Genomic DNA, 19,481 nt, shown 5'->3' with positions numbered 1-19,481 from the left:
CTATTTATTTTTTAAGGGTACATCCAATTGCTCCTTCTTAGGAAGGTGGGTGGGGGACAAGGGGGGTAGAGACGGAGCTCCTCGTTCCTTCTCCCCCTTCTCCTCGCCCATCTTCTGTACCTTATCACCTTCTCTCCACCCCCACCCCCCCATTCTTTCTGCTTCCAACCTTCCTTTCTCTCCCTCTTTCCCCTTCCCCCCTCCGCCTCCGGCTCACCTCCTCCCTCCTTCCCTCCTTCCCTCCTCCCCTTCTCGCCTCCCCCCCCCTCACACCTAGCCCTCAGCTTTTCACCTCTTCCCCTCCCCTGGCAGCCCGCTGCTCCTCCCCCCCCCTCCCTCCTCCCTCCCGCACCCTCCCCGGGGGAGTTTAGACCCTGGATAAACACTAGACTCAAGTATATAAATAAGGGAGACAAAGCCGAAGGGAGAGATTAAGGGCTGATTATCGCCGAACAAAAGCGGTCGCCGGGCTGGGGGGCTCGGCTGGGATGGGGGGAGCAGGGGGGCCACGCTGCTCCGGGGCCGGGGCCGGGCCCTAGCTCGGGGTGGCGGGCGGGGGGCTCGCGTGCGCTAAAATAGATTTCCAAGCCGAGGTGTGTGTGTGCTTAATTAAAATAAAGGCCCGGGCTCCCCTCCCCCGACGCAGACCCGGGGGAGGGCACGACTCCGCCCCTCCCTCCCCCGGCGCCTTTGTGGCGACGGCCCCCGGAGCGCTCGGCGGTGGGTGCGCGGGCCGGGCCGGCCGGACAGGTGGAGAGGGCGGCGGGGAGGGGGCGGGGAGCGCGGGGCCGGGGCCGGGCCGGGCCGGGGGGCTCCCCGCCCCGGGAGGTGGGGCCGGGCTGGGCCGGGCTATGCAAATTCCCGCATCGAGGGGCCAATTGCCTGCGCGCCGAGAGCCGGGCTCAGTGCGCTCGCTTTTCGCCAGCCAGCCAGGCGGCCCCGCAGCCCGCAGCCCGCAGCCCGCAGCCCCGCAGCCGGGCGGCAGAGCGCCGCGGCCGGCCCCAGCCCAGCCCCGGCCCGGCCCGGCTCCGATTCCGACTTCAGCCCAGCCCCAGCCCCAGCGGCCCGCCAGCGCCCCGCCTGGGGCTCCAGCTGTCCGCCCGCCCGCGCCCAGGTGGAATGCGCCCCAGGCGCGCGGTCCAGGGGGCGCAGTCAGCCCGTCCCGGGGGAGGCGGCGCCCGCGGCCGGCCCGCCTCGCGCCGCTGTCCCTGACTCTGCCCGGAGCCCCTAGCCCGCGCCCCGCGCCCCGCATGGATTCTTGGGGCGGCTGCTGAAGGCAGCCCGGAGCGGAGCGGGCCGGAGCACTTGGGCGCCTGGCGGGCATGGCCGGGGGGGCCCGCTAGGTGCGGGGCGGGGCCTTACTGGGGGGAGGGCGGGGGGCTCGGCTGTGGGGGCCGTGGTGGGGAGCCCTGGCTGGGCTGAGAGGACCGGACACCGAACCCGGGAGCCGCCGCCGTCGCTGCCGCCTGCGCCTCGGGAAAGGTGAGTGGGGCCAGAAACGGGGGAGGCTCCTGCGGGCGCCCCAAGTGGGCAGGACCGGGGGCCGCTAATTGCGCCCCCTGCCCGCTCCAACTCCGTCGAAGTCCTCTGCGAATGCCCCCCAACCCTCCGCTGGGCTTGCATCGGGGAAAGTACAGGGCCAGGACTCCTGCCTTGGGGGGTTGGAGTAAGGAGAGAGTACGGGGCTCAGACGGAGCTGGCTGAGACGGACCCGCGCGCCCAATACTCGGTGAATGGAGAGGGGCTAGACCAGGTGGGCCCCTTAGAAGGGGGCGTGACGCGATCTCCCCCCCATTTAAACCAGAGCAGAGGCTTCCTTAACTCCTTGAGGGCCTCGAACATGGGCTTTTGGGGGTGGGGGTGGGAGTGTAGAAGCTTGTCAATCTCTGCGTGATTGAGAGCGGAGGCAGTAACTTTTCTAAGCTGATCTCAGGGGCAGTGGACCCTAACAGCCCCTCCCCCACCCGGGCTGGCCCCGTGCTTGGGGAGAAGGGAGCCCTAAGGGGCGGAATATTTTTCCCCAGTGCAGACCCCCACTTTCCCATCGGTGAATTCTCTTCCCACTCCACCCTCCAGTAGCTTCCAGGGGAGCTTATCAACTTCTGTGCCTCAGTTTCCTCATCTGTGAAATGCGGTGGTAGGGGGAAAGGGAGGTGGGTGGGTAGGAGAGATCTGGGCAGAAAAAAAGCATTGGGGAAATTGATGACAATGGAAGAAGAGGGACATTGGGTGAAACTTACTAGGGCTTTTGGCCCAGCGTTCCTTGGGACCTCCCTGGCAATCCAATCCCTTTCTCCTTTCTCGACAAAACTGGGGAAGGAGAAGGGACCTAGTCTGGGAGCATCAGGAAAACGTGGTAGTGGGGGGAAGAATCTAAAACGACTTGTCTCCATTTCCTCTCACATCCCCCTGCTTAGTTTAGAAAGAAGGGAAAGCTAGGCACTATGATGGTGTGTGTATGTTGAGGGGTGGGGGCTGGGAATGATGGGAGAATCCCTTTTCTACCCCCAACAGACTTCCTGAACATCTCTGCCAATTTTGCTCCCACATCTGCCTGTTTGTTGTTTCTGTGACTGTGTAATTAGTGGGAGACCCCAGCGCTGGGGAGACCAAGGCTATTTGTATCAAAGGGAGAGGGGGTGTTAAGTGTGGAAGGAATTCTGTCATGGAAGGAGTGGGACTCTCCCAATCCAGACCTTCAGGGAAGAGGCTGTCCAAGGAGTGGGGTTGTGGCAGAATCTCTGAGAAGAGGACCCAGGACTCATTGCTTACACATATCAGCTTGAGGCCAGTCTGTGAAATGGGAAGAGGGAAATATTGTGGCTAGGACTCAAAAGTCAGGGTCCACGGTCTGATTAAGGAAGATGGGAATATGGAGTGAAGGAGCAAAGACAGACAGCCAACCCAACAGACCCCAGTCCTATCAGTCAGAGAGAGGGAAGAATGGGGGAGGGCTAGAGAAGGAGCGGGCCGGCTGGGTAAATAACACTTAATTCTTCAAATAGCTGCACTGCTGGCCAATTAACTCCTTCATAACTCCATCCTGCCTGCCTATATCATGCCCACATGCAGAGGGACAAATGGTTGCCAGAGGGACAGTGGGTAAAAGTGAAGGAGCTCAGACATGCTAGACCTCCAGACCCATCTCTAGAAGACCCCAGAAACTTGGAAGGGCCAGAGCTGTCCTTGGGCCTGGTACAGGGGCCAGGAGCTGAAAGTGAATGGAATTAGCTGATCTCTGAAATGTGAGGGTTATCTGAGCAGCTGCTCCCTCATAGAATTGAGAACTGAAAGGGATCTTGAGCTCCTCTTGTCTAAAGTCCCCATTTTATAGATTTAGGAAACTGAGGTTAAAAAAAAAAAAGATAAATTGATTGCCTATAGATACATAAGAAACAGTTGAGCAGATATATGAACTCAAATCTTCTGATTCTAAAACCAACTCTTTTCTGCTGTGCCACACCGATTTCTTTTCTGGGTGGGGCCAGGGCAGACTAGACTGGAGGATTTGGTTGTGTTTTTTTCTTTTGAAGGGGGGAAGAACTTGGCAAAGATGCTAAGTCTTCTATAATGGCAATTAGCTGTAAGTATAGAAATCGCCCTCTGGCACATTTGGAGGAAAAACTAACCTAAAGAAATAGTGGTTATTTCTTCCCATGTTACAGATGGGAAAAGTAAGGTTTAAAGAGGATAGGAGTGTCTCACTGAGCAAATGGAGGGACCCAGCTTTCTTGTCAAATTGTGGGGTTTTAGGAATAGGGTTAATGAGAAAGAGCCTGGGTTGGTGGGAGACCCTGCATTGTGACAGAAATGGGGTGGGGGGCAGTAGGGTTTCTAATCTCCAGCCATTTAACCTGGGAATGTTGCCGTCAGTTTAGGGCATCATAGAAGGAGACTGAAGGCAATGTGAGGTTCCATTCCCCTTACTGGGCAGGAATATTCCATGGAAAGATGGAGACCAGGAAGGCATATGAGATTGTCTGTTCCCCAGTACTTCACAAGCTACAATTCCTTTGCAGATGTAGGAATGTGTCCCTAGGGCTGGGGAAGGCTGGGCAGGGCCTTTGTCAGACTGAAGTCAAGCTGCAGGAGGGGGCCTGCCCAGGCTTAGGGAGACCCTGCCCTATATGGGGGAAGTGGGTGGAGAGAGTTGGGATTTCAGGTATGAACTCTAGGCTGTAGATTCTGAAGAATGTGGAAGTGGGCAAGGTAGGAGCATGGGGTACTGGAAAAATTGGGAGAACAAAGGGAGATGGGGAGTGAAAAAGGGGGCTGAATTCCCTAAATTCCCTCTTTGGAGAGATCAGGATTCCTGGGTCCACATTAACACACTTGGTGGTGGGGGAGAGGGATTGGGGTTAGAGATGCTTGGATTTTGTCCTTTTTCCACCCTCTGTCTTGGCCAAATAACTTCTCTGAGAGGTTCAATCAGGCTTCCAGTTCAGCAACACTGGGTTATCATGGGGGAGGTATGGGTGATGACAGGACAGGCTGGCACCCAGTGGTAGTTCATGATTTTCTGCTAGTCTGTCTGCTCAAAGAACCTTCTCAAGCTGGACAGGGAAATTCTCGGGTTGGCAGTGCCCTGGTAAAACTAGGCTTTTCCTTCCATTAACCTTGTGCCCCCCCCCCCCCCCCCCCCCCCACACACACACACCTGAGAAGGCGGGGGCAGCAGTGGCTGCTCCAGGAACCGGCTGGGCCAGCCTGTCCTGTTGAGTCCCGTCCTTGGCCTCAATGTGTGCCTGACTAGATTCCGCCTCCTCTTCTCGGCTGAGCCCCCCTCTCCCCTCTGCCCCCCTCACCCCCAGCTCTTCACTCTCTTTTTCTTTGTTTGCTGCCTCCTTCCCTTCCCTCCCCTCCCTCCTTCCCTCACCCGCTCGCTCACTCGCTAGCTAGCGGGCTCAGGCGGGCTCCCAGGCGGTGGCGGCAGGAGCAGAGGGAGCATCCTCAGCCCCAGCTCACCCGACTGCGTTGGTTGGGGGAACCTGATGGGCCCAGAGGGAAAAGGGGGGAGCATTGGAGCAGGGGTAGGCATGTGTCTGGGCCTGGTCTGGTCCAAGGGGGTGGAGATGGAGGAAGGAGACGAGCAGCAAGAGAGAGGGACAGCAGACAATGCCTCCTTCTTCTTCCTCTTTCCCTCCTTCCTCTCTCTCCCTCCTCTCTCCTCTCTCTCTCTGTCTCTCCTCTCTCTCTGTCTCTCTCTCTCTGTCTCTCCTCTATCTCTCATTCTCTCCTGTCCTCTCTCTCTCTCTCTCTCTCTCTCTCATTCTCTCCTGTCCTCCCTCTCTCTCTCTCTCTCTCCCTCCCTCTCTCTCTCTCTCTCTCTCTGTCTCTGTCTCTCTCTCTCTCTCTGTCTCTCTCTCTCTCTCTCTCTCTCCCTCTCCCTCTCCCTCTCCCTCTCCCCTACCTCCACCCAAGCTGGTGGGGGCTGGGCAGACAGGCTGTTTAGTGCAGTGGGTGGGGGAGTAGGGGTGTCCTTGTCAGGATTGCTGAGGGCCCCTGGCTTCAGCCCCAGGATAAAATGCAGCTTCATCAACTTGTCTCAATTTGACAGGTTAAAGAAACACACAGAATCCCTGCTCTGGAACGGGGTGGCCCCTTCCCACCTCCCTCCACCCTGCTTAAAGGGACAGAGCTACTTAGGGATATATGTATTGGGGGGGTAGGGCAGGAGGGTGATAGGTAGTACCCTCCAATTCCCAGGTCTTCCTTCCTCTCTTCTGTTCTGATCTTTCCAAGAATCTCTATATATCTTAACCCTTTCCCTCCCCTGCTGAAAGGCAGCTTACAGTCATGGAAACTGAGGTAACTGAATGATTCTCTGGACAGTTAGGGAGCCAGTGACCCACCTCACTTCCAATCTGATATTTGTCTACTATGAACTGTGTTTCTCCCCCTCTCCTCTGCCCAGCTCTGGAAAGGGATTGAGGTAACTGATGTTGTTTCCCTGCAGATATTGTTGAGGGGAAAGGAGAAAGTTTGATGAACTAGGAGCCTTTGAATGTTTTTTTAATGGAGTTTGAGGATTCCCGACTCTACCACTACCTTTATGCCTGAATTTAAGACGATCCTGTCCTGTCTTGGGCCTCCGTTTCTCCACCTGTAAAACCAAGGCTAAAGCTTCGTAGTTTTCTTCCAGCTATAATATTCTGAGTCTTCCATGTTTAAGAGGCAGGAGCCCAGGGTCCAAGGTCCTCCCCTCTGCCACAAGGACCAACCCACTAACCCAGGTTAGCATCACCTTGACCGTTGAGGGCATGAGGCATCATGCTGGATTGGGAGTCTGGAGGCTTGCAAACTGATCTAAGCTTTGCTGCTGGTCACCCTTGTGATTACAGTCCAGTCACTACTTTCTGGGGCCTTGGTTTCCTCATCTGTAAAATGAGGGGGTTGACTTGGATGGCCAACACAAGTCCCCTTCTAGCTTGAAATAGACGATCCTTAGGAGTTCGATTTCTCCAACCTCTCTTTTTACAAAGGAGTTAACTGAGAGAGAAGTGGTTTGCCCAGGGTCAGCCAGAGCAGGGCAGTGGCAGATCCCAAGTCTCCAAAGCCCAACGCCATTGCCCTTAGAACAGAATAGAGAACTTAATGATCAGTTAGTCTGACCTCCTTGTTTGTTTTCTTAGCCAGAATCTAGACATTTGTAGAATGCTGCACATCTCATTAATTTAATTAATTAAAAGGCTGTGTTTCAGTGACACACTTTGTCAGAAACTTCATTACCAAAGCTGGACCAAGGGGAGGAGTAAGAAGCCAGATTATTAACCCCTTTGTTTTATGAGGCAAGGTAATTAAGGCCTAAAGAGGGAAAGGACTTAGTCAAGGTCACTGTAGCAGCCTAATCCTGAATTAACATTCCCGGACAGGAGGAAGGCCCAGACTGTATTGGGTGCTTTAATGCGTATGTGTGACGTAGGGTGTTGGAGGCTGTACCTACGCTGGCTACCTGCTTGCCCACTGTGTGCCCAAACCCCACCCTCACCTCCACCCTGGGTTCCCATGACCCTCAGCCCTTTACTCACCAATTCAGTAGATGGCCCTTAAGTCTAAATGAAGATAGTGACAGACGAAGATACAGGAGACAGAGGTCTGCCTTCCAGATGCATCATTCATTTCACAGCTGGGCAAAGAGACTTGGCCTAGTGAGGCTTGTGAGAGAGCACACTGTATGTAGAATCAGAGATCCCCCATCCCTGCTGCTTCCTACCTCTTTGACCCTGAGCAGGTTCTTTCCTATTTTGGGGTCTCAGTTTCTCCATCTGTAAAATGAGGGGCTTGAAGAACCCTCCTGGCTCTCAGTTCTCTCCATATATTTCCCTTCAGTCACCCAAAGGGTCAGGGTCTAATTTCGTGGAGTCCTGCCAGGAGAATTAGGGCTGAGCAGGCTCCAGTCCTAGGGGGTGTAAGGGGGGGGGTAGATTTCTATGCCAAGTAACCCCTCCCCACAGGGGGAGGGAGTTGGCACCACTGCCTCTGCCAATCGGCACAGTCTGGTTAGGAAGCAGTCTGCTTGGACACCTGGTGTGGGCGGCGTTCCCCAAACAGCCAGCCTGCTGGGGAGACAATATTTGAAAAACACAAATTTAAAGTGGGGCTGGTTTGAGGAGTGGGGAGATGAGTTGGTGGGTGAAAGCTGTGCTGGGGCACTGGCTGGGATGCTCTGGGCAAAGAGCAGGTGCAGAATGCGAAGGGAGAGCCCATCCCTTGGTCCCTGCTCCGGCCTTCAGCTCAACCTCCTCCTCATCGTGCCCAGACTATCTGACCTAGCCCGGAAGTTCTCCTTTGCCTCTGATCTGCATTTCTCTTGCTGCAGTGGCAAGCGATTCCCCCATTTGCAGGCTCAGGATTCTTCCTGCGTGGCAGGCTTCGAACCCTTCTTCAATTTCACTGGGTATCTTTGTCAGTCTGTCTCTCCCCATGTCTCCCCTCACCCCCACCTACTCCTTGTCTTTCTCCTTTCCTCCCGCCTCTCCTCCCCCCGCCCCCCCCCAACTCCCTTCAATAATCAAATCCAGGTTTTTTGACTTGGGAGGAGATGTTTGGCTGAGGTGGCCGAGAATGGCCCCATGTCTCTTCCTTTCCTTTCCTGCCTGGGAGGGGAGCGGCCCCTTTTGTTGAGGGCGGGGGAGGGGGACCCTCCTGATTTCTTTGGTCTGATAAGAATGGTTTGGGCTTCTTTGACAAAGGGCCAGGCCCTCCTTTTATTTGGAGGTGGAGAAGATGGGGAGAATGGGGGGCCTTCTGGGGAAACTCAGACCCCAAGTCATTAGCCTTGGATTAGGTTTGCAGGGGCCAGGATAGGTAAACAGGTGGGGGATGGGGTGGGGAGTGTTGGAGGCCTCTCTGTCCAGAAGGGCTAGACCAAGACAATCCTATTGGTTGGGGCTCCCTCTCGGTAAACCTTTGGTGAGATTGCACTTTTGGTCCTGGGTCCTGGTGGTGGTGGTGGTGGTGGTGGTGGTAGAACCACATAGGTCTCTTGTATGGGATATGTCTGTCCATCCTGACCCAGATTCTCTCTTCAGGTATCCCGAGAGCCACATTTGCCTCCCTCACCCTCCGATGCACCCCATCATGCCCGCCACTGTCCTCTTCTTCTGGGCCTCCCTGCTGACTGGGGCCTGGCCTGCTGCCCTCACCAAGGACTACCTCTTTGCCACCCCCAGGGTCCAGCTCTCCTTCAAAGGTAAGAGATAGTTCTCAGTCATCCGTACTTGTGGATTCACCATTTTAGGAATCCCCTTCAGTTAGAATAGAATCTCAGGCTTCCCCTTTATCTGTATAGGCCTTGGCAAGGCAAACCCAACCTCATCTTTATTTGAGCCAGACTAAACGAGGCAGGAAGGATATCATGTTATGGAACCAAAGCAGAGCAACATTTGGGTTCTCTGTCAGCAGAGTGGGGTCTTGGGATTTCTCATGACACTATCCCCAATTCATACACATAGAGGATTAAGAGGTGACGGGGTCAATCTGGGCCTCCTGAGAGCCAGGCGTCAGAGAAGAATGCCTCTTCTAGGTCCCTGGACACAATGGGCTAATGACTTGGGAGGTCAACATCGTGGTGGTGTGACTGGGCTTGCCTCACCCTCCCCTCCCAGTGATTCTTGGGTTTTTCATTTGCCTTTACTGGAAAACCATATTGGATAGCAGTCGGGGAGCCCCTTGGCCTGGCATCTGGTGCAGTAGGAGGAAATGGGCTGGGAGTGAGGGGTCCTTACTCTACCGTGAACTTCCGGTATGCCCTAGGATCAGTCACTTTCCCTCCTCTGGGATCTAGTTTTCCTCTCTAAGCTCCCCGAACTTTCTATGATTCCATGGTTGTGCTAATGGCTAGGTGTATGATTAAGACTTAAAGGGCCACGAGTAGGAGGGAGGAGAGGTCAAAGATGAGCTGGAGTGATCTGGAGAACCTTCCTAGGGGGTGGGATTAGATTGGATTCCTACCCACTGGGACCTGGTGGAAATTGTGATCCATGTGAGTATGTGATTTTCTAAGCTGCATTTTGGGGACATTTGGATGTACTTGGTGTCTGTGGGCCTGAGACGCCCAGGGGAGAGAAAGATGTGATCACCCTAACAGAGAGAGGGGCCTGTGTGCCTGGGCTAATGTAGCTGAGCCCCGTGAGCTGAGGGCCCCAGGATTGGTCCTTTATTTGCTTACCTCACTGGAGCTCTCTAGGGTCTGAGATTCCTAGAGGACTCAGGCTGAGCCCCCTCTGAACAGGACCATTTCCAGGCTCTCCTTGAACTGGTTTGCCAACAGATCAGGGAAGTGAGCTGTCTTTAATCAGCTTTTCTGCCTCGATAACTTTTGTGTGGAGTCTCTTTCCCTCCGGTGAGGCTCAGCAGGGACGGGTAGGGGGCAGGGGCCAGGAGCCCGGGAAACTGCTGAGCTGTGGGTTTGAGGAATGGAAGGAGGAAGAGCTAATAGCTTAGGACTGTGAAATCCCCTCAACTCCCCCGCCTCTTCAATGGCCAGTCCAGGCCCCAAAAGGTGAGAGATTTATTCTGCTGACACCCCTCCCAGCCCCCTTGGCCCCACTCTCACACAGCCGCTGATTAATAAATGGAGGGATGCTGGCTGGGCCACCCGGTCTCTTCCTTTCCCTTCTGCTGGCATAGCCAGCCCATAGCTCTGGAAGACCCCTGTTCTTCTCCTCTGCTTACTATGCATAGCATAGTGGTGAGTGCCTTGGACTGTTGCCTGAAGGAGGGAATGCTCCTTGGCTAGTGCTGGCCCATGAGAGAATGGCCTCTTGGCTTCCTGGAGGGCGTGGTGGAAAGAGCCCTGAATTTAGAAGCAGAACACTTGACAAAACACGCAACTAGATCAAAACCCTTCACCTCTGGGCCTCGGTTTCCTCATTTGTAAAATGGGAGATGGGGCAGGGAAAGTCATTACCAACCAACCAGCAAGTTGGTTGTTGGAAGTTCACTCTGTAGACAGCAAAGTGTTATCAAAATGGGAATTTTTGTCTCCATCTCAGGGTAGGAAGGCCTAAAGGGTGAGCTCAGAAATCTCTGGCTTCAGCTGAGGTGGAGGAGGGGAAGGGAACAAGGATTTATTAAGCACCTACTGTGCTTTACAAATATGATTAACAATGCTGTGAGGCAGGAGCTGTTATTTTCCCCACATTACAACTGAGGAAACTGAGGCAGATAACGGTGAAGTGACTCGCCCAGTCTGCCCCCCACCAGTCAAACCAGCACCTCAGAGGAGTGGATGCCACTTGGCTGCCCAGCCTAGGTGTTGAAGGGTCTGGACGTGCCCCTCCCTCAAAGGAGCCCTTGAAGGGGAGGGGGGCCCGGGCTGTCCTCATCAGGTGGTCATTCTACTTCTGTCACGGGATCCTGGCCCCCTAGTCCTGTGCTGGCATCCTTTGGTTGAAAGGAAATCCAGCCGTGACTTTGGCCACAGATGAGGTATTGGATGTGAACATCTGGAACCATAGACTTTTACGTGCTAGAGCAGGGGGCTCAGATCTACTTCCCAGAGGAGAAACTGAGGCATGGGGAGGGAAATAAAGGATTTGTTCCAGGCGAAAGCTGGCCTCAAAACTGGGAAGAGAGCTGAGGCAGGTGGTGCGGTAAATAGAGCACCGGACCTAGAATCAGAAAATAGGAACTGAAATCCAGACTCAGATACTTCCTATCTGTGTGATACTAGACAAGTCACTTAACCTCTATTTGCCTCAGTTTCCTCAACTGTAAAAAAGGGAGAATAACCACGCCGATTTTACAGGGTTGTGGGGAATATCCAATGAGGTATTTGTAAAGTGCTTATCACAGTGCTTAGCGCACAATAAGTGCTTTATCGATGTTTATTCCCTTCCTTTCCCCACAGTGTTCCCCTGGGAGGATGTGTTCTTGGTTTACCCACGGCAGGATAATGCCTTTGGGGCCTAAAAGTTCGGGGATACTTCATCTAGAAATAGAAACAGGGCAGGTGCTACCTCAGACCTAGGAGAAAGGAAGCTATGCCCAGATCTAATCATATGGAGCTCAAGAGCCAGCAGACCCCAGCCTGTAGCCCAGCCTGGTTTAGGAGGAAAGGGTGGGAGGGTTCTCTGAACCCATGCCTCTCCCTTTTTCTCCTCCCTAACAGAAAGTTAAGAGCAGAGATACTCCCTAGTCCAGGAGATGTGACCCAAGGCCTTTAGACCTCTGGTGACTTGCCTGGGGCTTCCCATCCAAAACAGCCTTGGACCTGGATCTCCCAGAGTTCCCTGCAAAGGAGAATAACATTCCAGGATTTTAATTTTTAAAAAGGCTGAACTTGGGATCAGGGGATGTCAATCTGGGTCCCCTGCTCTACCTCCATCTTTTTTTCCCCAGTCTTGTTATATCATTAGACAAGCAGGTCATGCGAGGCCTAAGGAAAATGACATTTGGATCAGATAATCTGCTTCTGTTTGAGTTGCTCAGAAATGTGCTGTTCCCTGATGGGAAGGGGCATCCCAGGTATACCCACAGGCATCCTCCTATGGTCAGGGAAAACTGGGAGTTGAGTTTGGGGTGAGAACTGGCGAACTGATGTAGAGGTGAGAGGGATAGCATGGCTCCGAGCTCTGAGACCAAGTTCCCATCCCTGGCTGGATACTCTATGACAGGAGATGATGGCGTGAGGGGCCGACTCAGTCTGGCCCTGATGAGGAGGGAGCAGATCAGCGTTGGAGGGTAGGAACAAAGGCAGGAACCCAGACAGAGGCCAAGCAAAAGACAACTCTCCTTCCCCATACTGGGGAGAGGGGGACCTGGCTAAGGGCTCCTCACCCTCACCTTGATGCACCCTCAGTTTGTGGGAGGAGCTGGGAGGACAGAATATAAAGGACCCTGGCCTCAGTGAGCCAGCAGCAGAAGCCCTCCCACCCCCTAGAGTCCCTTGGTCAGAAGAGGAAAGGCAGCTCACGGGAGGAAAGGAGAGTTATTGGAAAATAGAATGCAACAGTTGGCTTCAGTTTCTCCATCTGCAGAATAGAATTGGGCGACCTAGATGACTTCTGATGGTCCTTCCGAACTCTGAACGTAGGCATTCTGTAGGTGTGGGTGAACAAGGGGTTCATTTGTCTAGGTAGAAGCGGGGGGAGTGCAGCAGTGGGCTTCCTGAAAGGAGTGAATTTGGAGCAGGATTGAGGATTTTTGCAATCATTTTCCCAAATCTCCATTTTTGGGTAACCTCCTTCCCAGCTGAACTGATCGCTTTATATACATGTATATACATTATTGATTTCATGAAGTGTTTCTAATTGCATGTAAAAATTCTTAACATTATTTTTGTAAATGTTGACAATTTAATTTAATGAGCGTTTAGTACAATATGTTCAAGACCCCCAGCAATGCTGGGGAGGACAGAACGGTAGGGTCAATGGAGTCTTGCTCCAAAGAAGCTTATTTCCTCAATGTGGGGAATATGTGGGAGAATAATTCTGCCCAGAGAGCCGCCCATCCCTTTCCTGCCTCAGGGGCCCTCTGGTGCCCCTAGGATCAAGTGAGACTTTTCTGTTTGTCATTTAAAGCCCTCTCCCCCTAGGCCCACTACTCCCTTCCCAAGGTCCAGCCCCACTGCCCGCTCTCTGTTCCTCATCCAGTATATCGGATCTTCTGGCCTGGAGACTTTGCACAGGCCCTCACTCAGGTCTGGAATGCACTCCCTCCTGATCTCCACTTCTTCAAAATAATTCCTAGCTTTTTTCAAGCCTCAGCTCAGGCCACACTTCTTCCTTGGGCTCTTTCCTGATCCCTCTCTCTCAAACAGCTCCTGACTCTTGCCCTGCAAGTGAATTGTGTTTACATTGTGTGTGTGTGTGTGTGTGTGTATACACACACACACACACACACACACACACACACACACACATATATATTAGCTGTGTATATGTGTCTCCTCCAGGAAGTACCAGCTCCTGGAGATCTGATATGGTCTTGATTTTTGCCTGTGTATCCTTAGCACTAAGCTCTGCGCCTGCTACCCAGCAGGCACTTAGCTGTCCTCTGAGATTGAGGTGGTTAGAAAGGAGAGGAGACATCCAGGCAGAGCACTCTGACCAGTTTCCCGAGAGAGAGAGATTTCTTTTAAGGGGTGTGTGTGTGTGTGTGTGTGTGTGTGTGTGTGTGTGTTCCAGGACTTCATGTAGGAAAAGTGGCCCCTGAGCTGAGCCTTGATGGGAAGATTTCTTGGGCGAGATGCTTAGGGATAGAACCCACTATGAGGTGAGAATGAATGATCTCAGGTCCCTTTCAACTTTCAATCCTTGATTATAACCCAGTGGAGGAGAGCCTGGAGTCAGGTAGCCAGGGGAGCAGGCTCTTAGAGGTGAAAGGAGAGAAGAAAGAACCTGGACTAGATGATAACTATGAGATTAGAGAGGAGGGGGCAGGTGAACTAGAATAATAATGTCAGTCATTTAAATAGCATTTGAAAGTTTGTTGGGGTTTTTGTAAGTTATTGATATCTCTTGTTTTTGCCATCACCTTTGTTTCCTAAGACACTCTATGTGCCTCCTAAAGAAGAGAGAGAGAGAGAGAGAAATAGTTGGCAAAAGTACCTCCTTCCTGCATCATTCAAGTTAGCATAGATGAGGTGATCCAGAACTCTTAATGGGAGCTTTAAGGTATCAAACCTTAGGAGTCTGTGAAGGGGGAGTAATGGGTAATTCAATTATCGAAGCGTAAAACTACATGAAGACTTTTAGGACACCTTGTATGTGGTTTCCCATCCCCATAGTCCCCCACCTCAGCAAGGAAGGGAGGGTGGTAAATGCTTATATCTCTTCTGGGGGCCAAACTTGATCATAATCACAACGTTCCATTTTAATTTAGTTGTTTTTTCTGTTTGCATTGTATACGTTGCTTTCCTGATTCTGCTTCTGTCACTTTGCATCTATTCACAGAAATCTTCTAGTGCTTCTCTGGAATGTTTGTGTCCTTTGTCACAGGCGCACTTCAGTTTGGGTAGCCAGTCCCCGTCTCTTGTCATCTACTTCATCTTCGCCTTTTGCTGCTACAAAACAGCCCATCTGTCTTGATTCTCACGATTTATTGTTGTTCAGTCCAGTCTGACTCTTCCTGACGCCATTAGGAATTTTCTTGGCCAAGATACTGGAGTGGTTTGCTGTTTGCTTCTCCAGATCATTTTTCAGTTGAGGAAACTAACAGAGTTAAGTGAATGGTCCAGGGTCACACAGCTAGTAGGGGATTGAAGCTGGATTTGAACTCTTCCTGACTCCAGGCCTGTTACACCATCTCGCTGCCCTGATTCTCACTTCCTGAAGGTGTTATCCCCATTTTGCTGATACAGAGTCTGGGACTCAGAGAGATTAATTGATTTGTCCAGTCACTCATATAAGTTTTGGTCAGCCTGCAAAGGTTGAATCTGCTGATGGTCTCCCAGAGCTAGTAACTGTCTGGGCAAGTTAGGAACTCCAGGCCAACATGTCCCTCGCTCTTCATGGCTATTGCTGCTGAAGTCTTTGTCCTTTCCTCTCTCCCTCCCTCCTTCCCCTTGCTCAGATATCTGAGGGGTTGGAGCATTTAAAATTCCCCGTGGTTGAGACACTCAGTGGGGATCTTAAAAGCTGCCACCGCCACTCCTGCACTTAACTGAGCGGGAGCTATCCCAGCCACAGCCTCACTCTTTGGAACCTGCCATTAAGCCGCAGGGGAGGTGTGAAGGCCCCACATCTGCATTGTTCTGTCCTGGTAAATGTTTACCCTCCTCCAGGAAGGTAAACCCCTCACACCCTTGTCCCTGCTGTGAACTCAGAATTGTGTTGTGGCAGGGAGGTCTCCTGAGGTTTTCTAGCGGAGTTAGGGTGGAATCTTGGGAATTGCTTTTCAACAGGGGAAACTGAGGCATAGGGTGGTGGTGGATTCTAGGCAGGAAGTCATCTTCCCACCCTTGGGGAAGGTCATTGAAGGTCTGGGAATGAAACTGGCCCTTCAGAACAATAAGTACTTAATGCATATTTGGTGAATTCAAGTGGACCCAGCAGTGAGTCAGAAATTACTTACTGAGTGCCTGCTACTGCCAGGCACCATGGTAAGCACCAGGGATATAAAAAGAGTCCAAAGATAGTCCCTGGCCTTGAGGAGCTTGAAATCTAATGGGGAGACAGCTAGCAAGCAAACATACACAGGAGAACAGATTCCCAGCCAGGCAACACCTCAGCAGAAAAAATCTCCCATCCCCAGCCAGAGAGGGCACTGGATTTGGACTAGTTCGGACCTGGCTTGGATGAGTCCTTTCACCTCACTGGGCCTCAGTTTCTTCATGTGACCCTCCTTGTACCACTTCCTACCTAGGGCTGTGCTGATTAAAACCTCTTGCAGAGTTGCTCAGTCATTTCTCAGCCACGTCCAATTCTTCATGACCTATTTGGGGTTTTCTTGGCAAAGATACTAGAGTGGTTTGTCATTTCCTTCTCCAGCCCATGTTACAGATGAGGAAACTGAGGCAACTAGAGTCACACAACTACTACGTGTCTGAGGGTGCATTTGAACTCGGGCCTTCTTGACGCCAGGCCCCCTGCTCTATCCACTGAGCCACCTAGCTGCCCTTTTTGTAAATCCTATTGTTAAAGAAAGAAAAGCTGTTATTATCTTAAGTCTGGAGAGGTGGCTAACTAATTGATGCTTTTGAAGGGATTGTTCTGCTACTACAACTCTGAAAGCTCTGAACTCTCTCCCCCCATTTTGAGGGACAGCGATTTATCTCAGGGGAGAGGATGTCCACCCTGATACCATAAAAGGATCCTGAGGAGATGTGATCAATAAGGGAGATCCCGGAGCCTACTCAGCTGCTGCTGACTGTCCCAGAGACAGATCCATCTGAGGAGAGCCAGGAGCCAGCTCAGATAAAGATCGCCCCCATCCAGAAGTCCCTCTGGCTTCTAGGTACCTCCATGTAGGTGTAGAAAGATGCCCTTCAAGGAGCTGCCAGCTGCATCTTGGGCGCTGGGCCATGAGGCTGAGTGGTTCCTGGGCAGGAGAGATGAGTGAGACCTGCCTGTGTGAGCTGGCCATCAGGCTGGAGGGGAAGTGATGAGCTGGGATTTGTTTCCAGAGTTGGTTCCTGACCCAGATGACTTCCTTCCCATCCCATGTCCCAAGGAAAGGGTAGGGGGGTGGGGCTGTGTGCCTGGGTCTAAGCCTCTACCAAGCCTAGCCTCCTCTCCAGCCCTAAACAAGAAGGCAACTATTTTTATTTGATTCCAAGATAAAAATACCGCATTCTTTCAGCCCCTGCTCCCACTGGATTTAGAGAGTTTCTTCTCTCCCTTCCCATCCCCAATGGCTGACATCTATAAAGCCTAAATTGGCAAAGCCATTTACTTACATGATTTCATCCTGTGAAGTAGGTGAAAGTATTCTTATCTCCCTTCTACAGGTGGTTATAACTGAGGCCCAGAGAGCTTAAGGGACTTGTCCAGGCACACATTACAAGTACTAGAGGAGCTAGCATCATAGGAATATGTTGTAAGTAGGATCAGGTTGCAAGGAGAAGGGCTGAAAGTTAGAAGAGATGCCTTCTGGCTCCAAGGCTGTTGTTGTACCCCCAGCCCCCCAGCCTCTTGGAAGGTGACCTGGAGGAAGCTCTGGATGTGAGAGCCTTCCTCCTTCCCCAGAGAAGAGGTAGCAGCCATGACCACCGACTCCTGGTCCCTGGCCTAGCTAACTCTGGTAGAGGCAAAGAAGTCTTCAGTGGAAGAGTGTATTATTGTTAGTGGCCCCTCACTGCCATTAGGCTAATGGTTTAGAAATGAGTTAAATGGGGGGTTTGGCTACTCCTGTCTCCTTGGGAGCCCCTCTCGAGGCCCAGTGAGTGAATGTAGCCAGTGGCATGGTGTTGGCAGCCTCTGGCTTGGGGGTAGGACAGCAGAGCAGGCTTGCCCTGGAGATCTTCCGCTCTGGGAACCTCAGTTTGTGACTTAGGTGTTCCAAGAATTCGAGAAGGTACTTCTCCAGCCTACTCCTCCTCTATTCCCAGAGCTGTTATGTGGTGGCCCAAAGAGTTGTAGGGAGAGGAGCCATTATTATTCATGCTGGCAATGGTGGAACAGAAAATACCAGAGAACTTGGGCCCCTGGAGACCTGAGTTCAAATCCTGGCACTGTAGACTTCAGGGCTCCAGGCTTCCTTCCCTGGCCTGTTTTCTTCACTTGGGCTTCCTCTCTGACTGGAGGAGAGGGTCATCTAAGTACTGACTAGCTTCTGGGATCATAGATCTTATTCCTTCCCATAGTGGCCTTGGGGGATGGGGTAAGGACTGGCTTCCCTTGCCTTGGATAGGAAACCTTTAGCAGAGGGAAGCCTGGGTTTGCTTTGTTAAGATGGGAAATAGTGATCACAGTGTCTTATGTTTGAATCTGGAAGGGGCCTTAGAGGCCTTCTGATCTTTCCCCCTCCCTCATTTTACAGATGAGGAAACTGAGGCCCTGAGAGGTCAAGAAGTCACACAGATAATAAGTGACAGAGATTTGAACCCAAGGCTTTCTGAGTCTGACCCTTGGGCCCATGCTCTGCCTCCCTCCTCAAGGTTCTGTAGAAATACACATTAATTTCTTCATCAGATCAAAGCCACTCCCTACCCTCCCTTGGTCTTAGAGGAAAGCTTGGGAAGAAGGTTACAATGAGAAGTATGGGGAAGTCCTTCTCTCCAAGGAGGGGAACAGGGACTCCTCCCTCAGCCCAGAGCAGGTCATGTGGGTCTCCCAGAGTCAGTGGCAGAGCCAAGGGAAGGACTCAGGAGTTCCAGGTTTCCCGGATGAGCAAACCTAATTAGGAGGATGGCCCTTTTGTGGCAGAAGCCACTGGGGTTCCCAGATTTTAGTGGGTGTGGTTAGGGTTAACCTTCGGACCCTACCAGATCTGACTCTTCCTGGGGAACGAGGCTCATCCCCCTTCCCCCGCCTTGAGTTTTCATTGGCATTGAGAGTCACTAGTGCATACTCAGTACGTAAATCATGTTACTTGGCCCACCCAGCCTCTTAGTAATCATGAAGAATTTAAAGGAAAACCGCTGAGATGAGATTTTTATCTTGGCTCATAAAGGCTTCTTTCATCAAGCCTTGGATGTGTAGAGGGCACCCAAAGCCTCCACCTGTACCTCTACCAGCAGGGCGAGGGCCACTGTCCTGAAAAAAAGAGGGGGCAGCAAGACCATCTCTGCCCATCCTCTCAGATTACAGATCCCTGGGAACCTAGGGGACCCTGGTCTGTGTCTGTGTGATGGACCCAGTCTCTGATTCAGGGTCACCAGGCTAGGGCTTGCCTTCTCACCCCAAGGGAGCTATGGAACGCAGGCCAGTCAGAAGACCTGAACTGGAGGCCTAGCATCCTGTAGTGGAAAGGATGTTGGATTTGGGGTCACAATCTGGGTTCTCTTCTGGATTCTGTCCCTTCCTGCCCAGGTGACCTTAGACAAGTCACTGGCTCTGTCTCGGCCCTTAGCTTTTTCCTCTGTAAAATGTAGAGTTTAGTCTTTTTGATCTTTAAAATCTTGGCACCCTCACCCTTCACCCGGTCTTTTTCTGGCACTGCTGGCCTGACCTTTCATTACCTGGAGGAAGGTCATCTCCTGAGCAGCCTCTGGGCTCATAAGTTATATCCTTTTCCACAAAGCCTCGAGGACAGGGATGCAACTGGTTTCCTTTGCCTGACAGGAGGTCCTTGGTGGAGCAAGAGCCAGAGTTTGCCTTGTCCTCCTCCCCAAAATGTTGATGTGGGGATGGGTCCCCGTCCCTGTTCTGTCCCCCTCTTCTGAGGCATTTGGAAATCTAAGACTCCCCACCCCAAACCCCGGAGAGAATGGAATCCAATCCCCCTTCCCTCCTCCTACCCTCCTTTGTTCCTGCCCTCAAAGCCTTCAGGATTAGAGGGGGGGCAGCATCCTGGCCCTTGGCCTGGAGCCTCTGAGAAGATGAGAGATCCTTGCTGCATATTTCTTAGAAATAGGAAGAAACCTTTTCCAGGAG

The 19,481-nt window shown here is 52.4% G+C and overlaps 1 protein-coding gene across 2 annotated transcripts in view; it reads left to right on the top strand.

The window, feature by feature from the left end:
• The first annotated feature begins 1,372 nt into the window (after positions 1-1,372).
• SEMA3F (semaphorin 3F) overlaps positions 1,373-19,481 on the top strand; it is a 61,173-nt gene continuing 43,064 nt past the window's right edge. Inside the window, exons 1-2 of one of the 2 annotated variants that reach the window (XM_072650670.1) lie at positions 1,373-1,482; positions 8,532-8,692. In XM_072650670.1, coding sequence (XP_072506771.1) covers positions 8,569-8,692 — 124 coding nt within the window. In that variant the 5' untranslated portion in view covers positions 1,373-1,482; positions 8,532-8,568. The remainder of the gene's footprint in view (positions 1,483-8,531; positions 8,693-19,481) is intronic. The other variant, XM_072650669.1, reaches the window with a different exon arrangement.

This window comes from Notamacropus eugenii, chromosome 1 (genome assembly GCF_028372415.1).
Source record: "Notamacropus eugenii isolate mMacEug1 chromosome 1, mMacEug1.pri_v2, whole genome shotgun sequence".
Taxonomy (NCBI): Eukaryota; Metazoa; Chordata; class Mammalia; order Diprotodontia; family Macropodidae; genus Notamacropus; species Notamacropus eugenii.
This window is presented reverse-complemented; position numbering and strand designations above follow the sequence as displayed.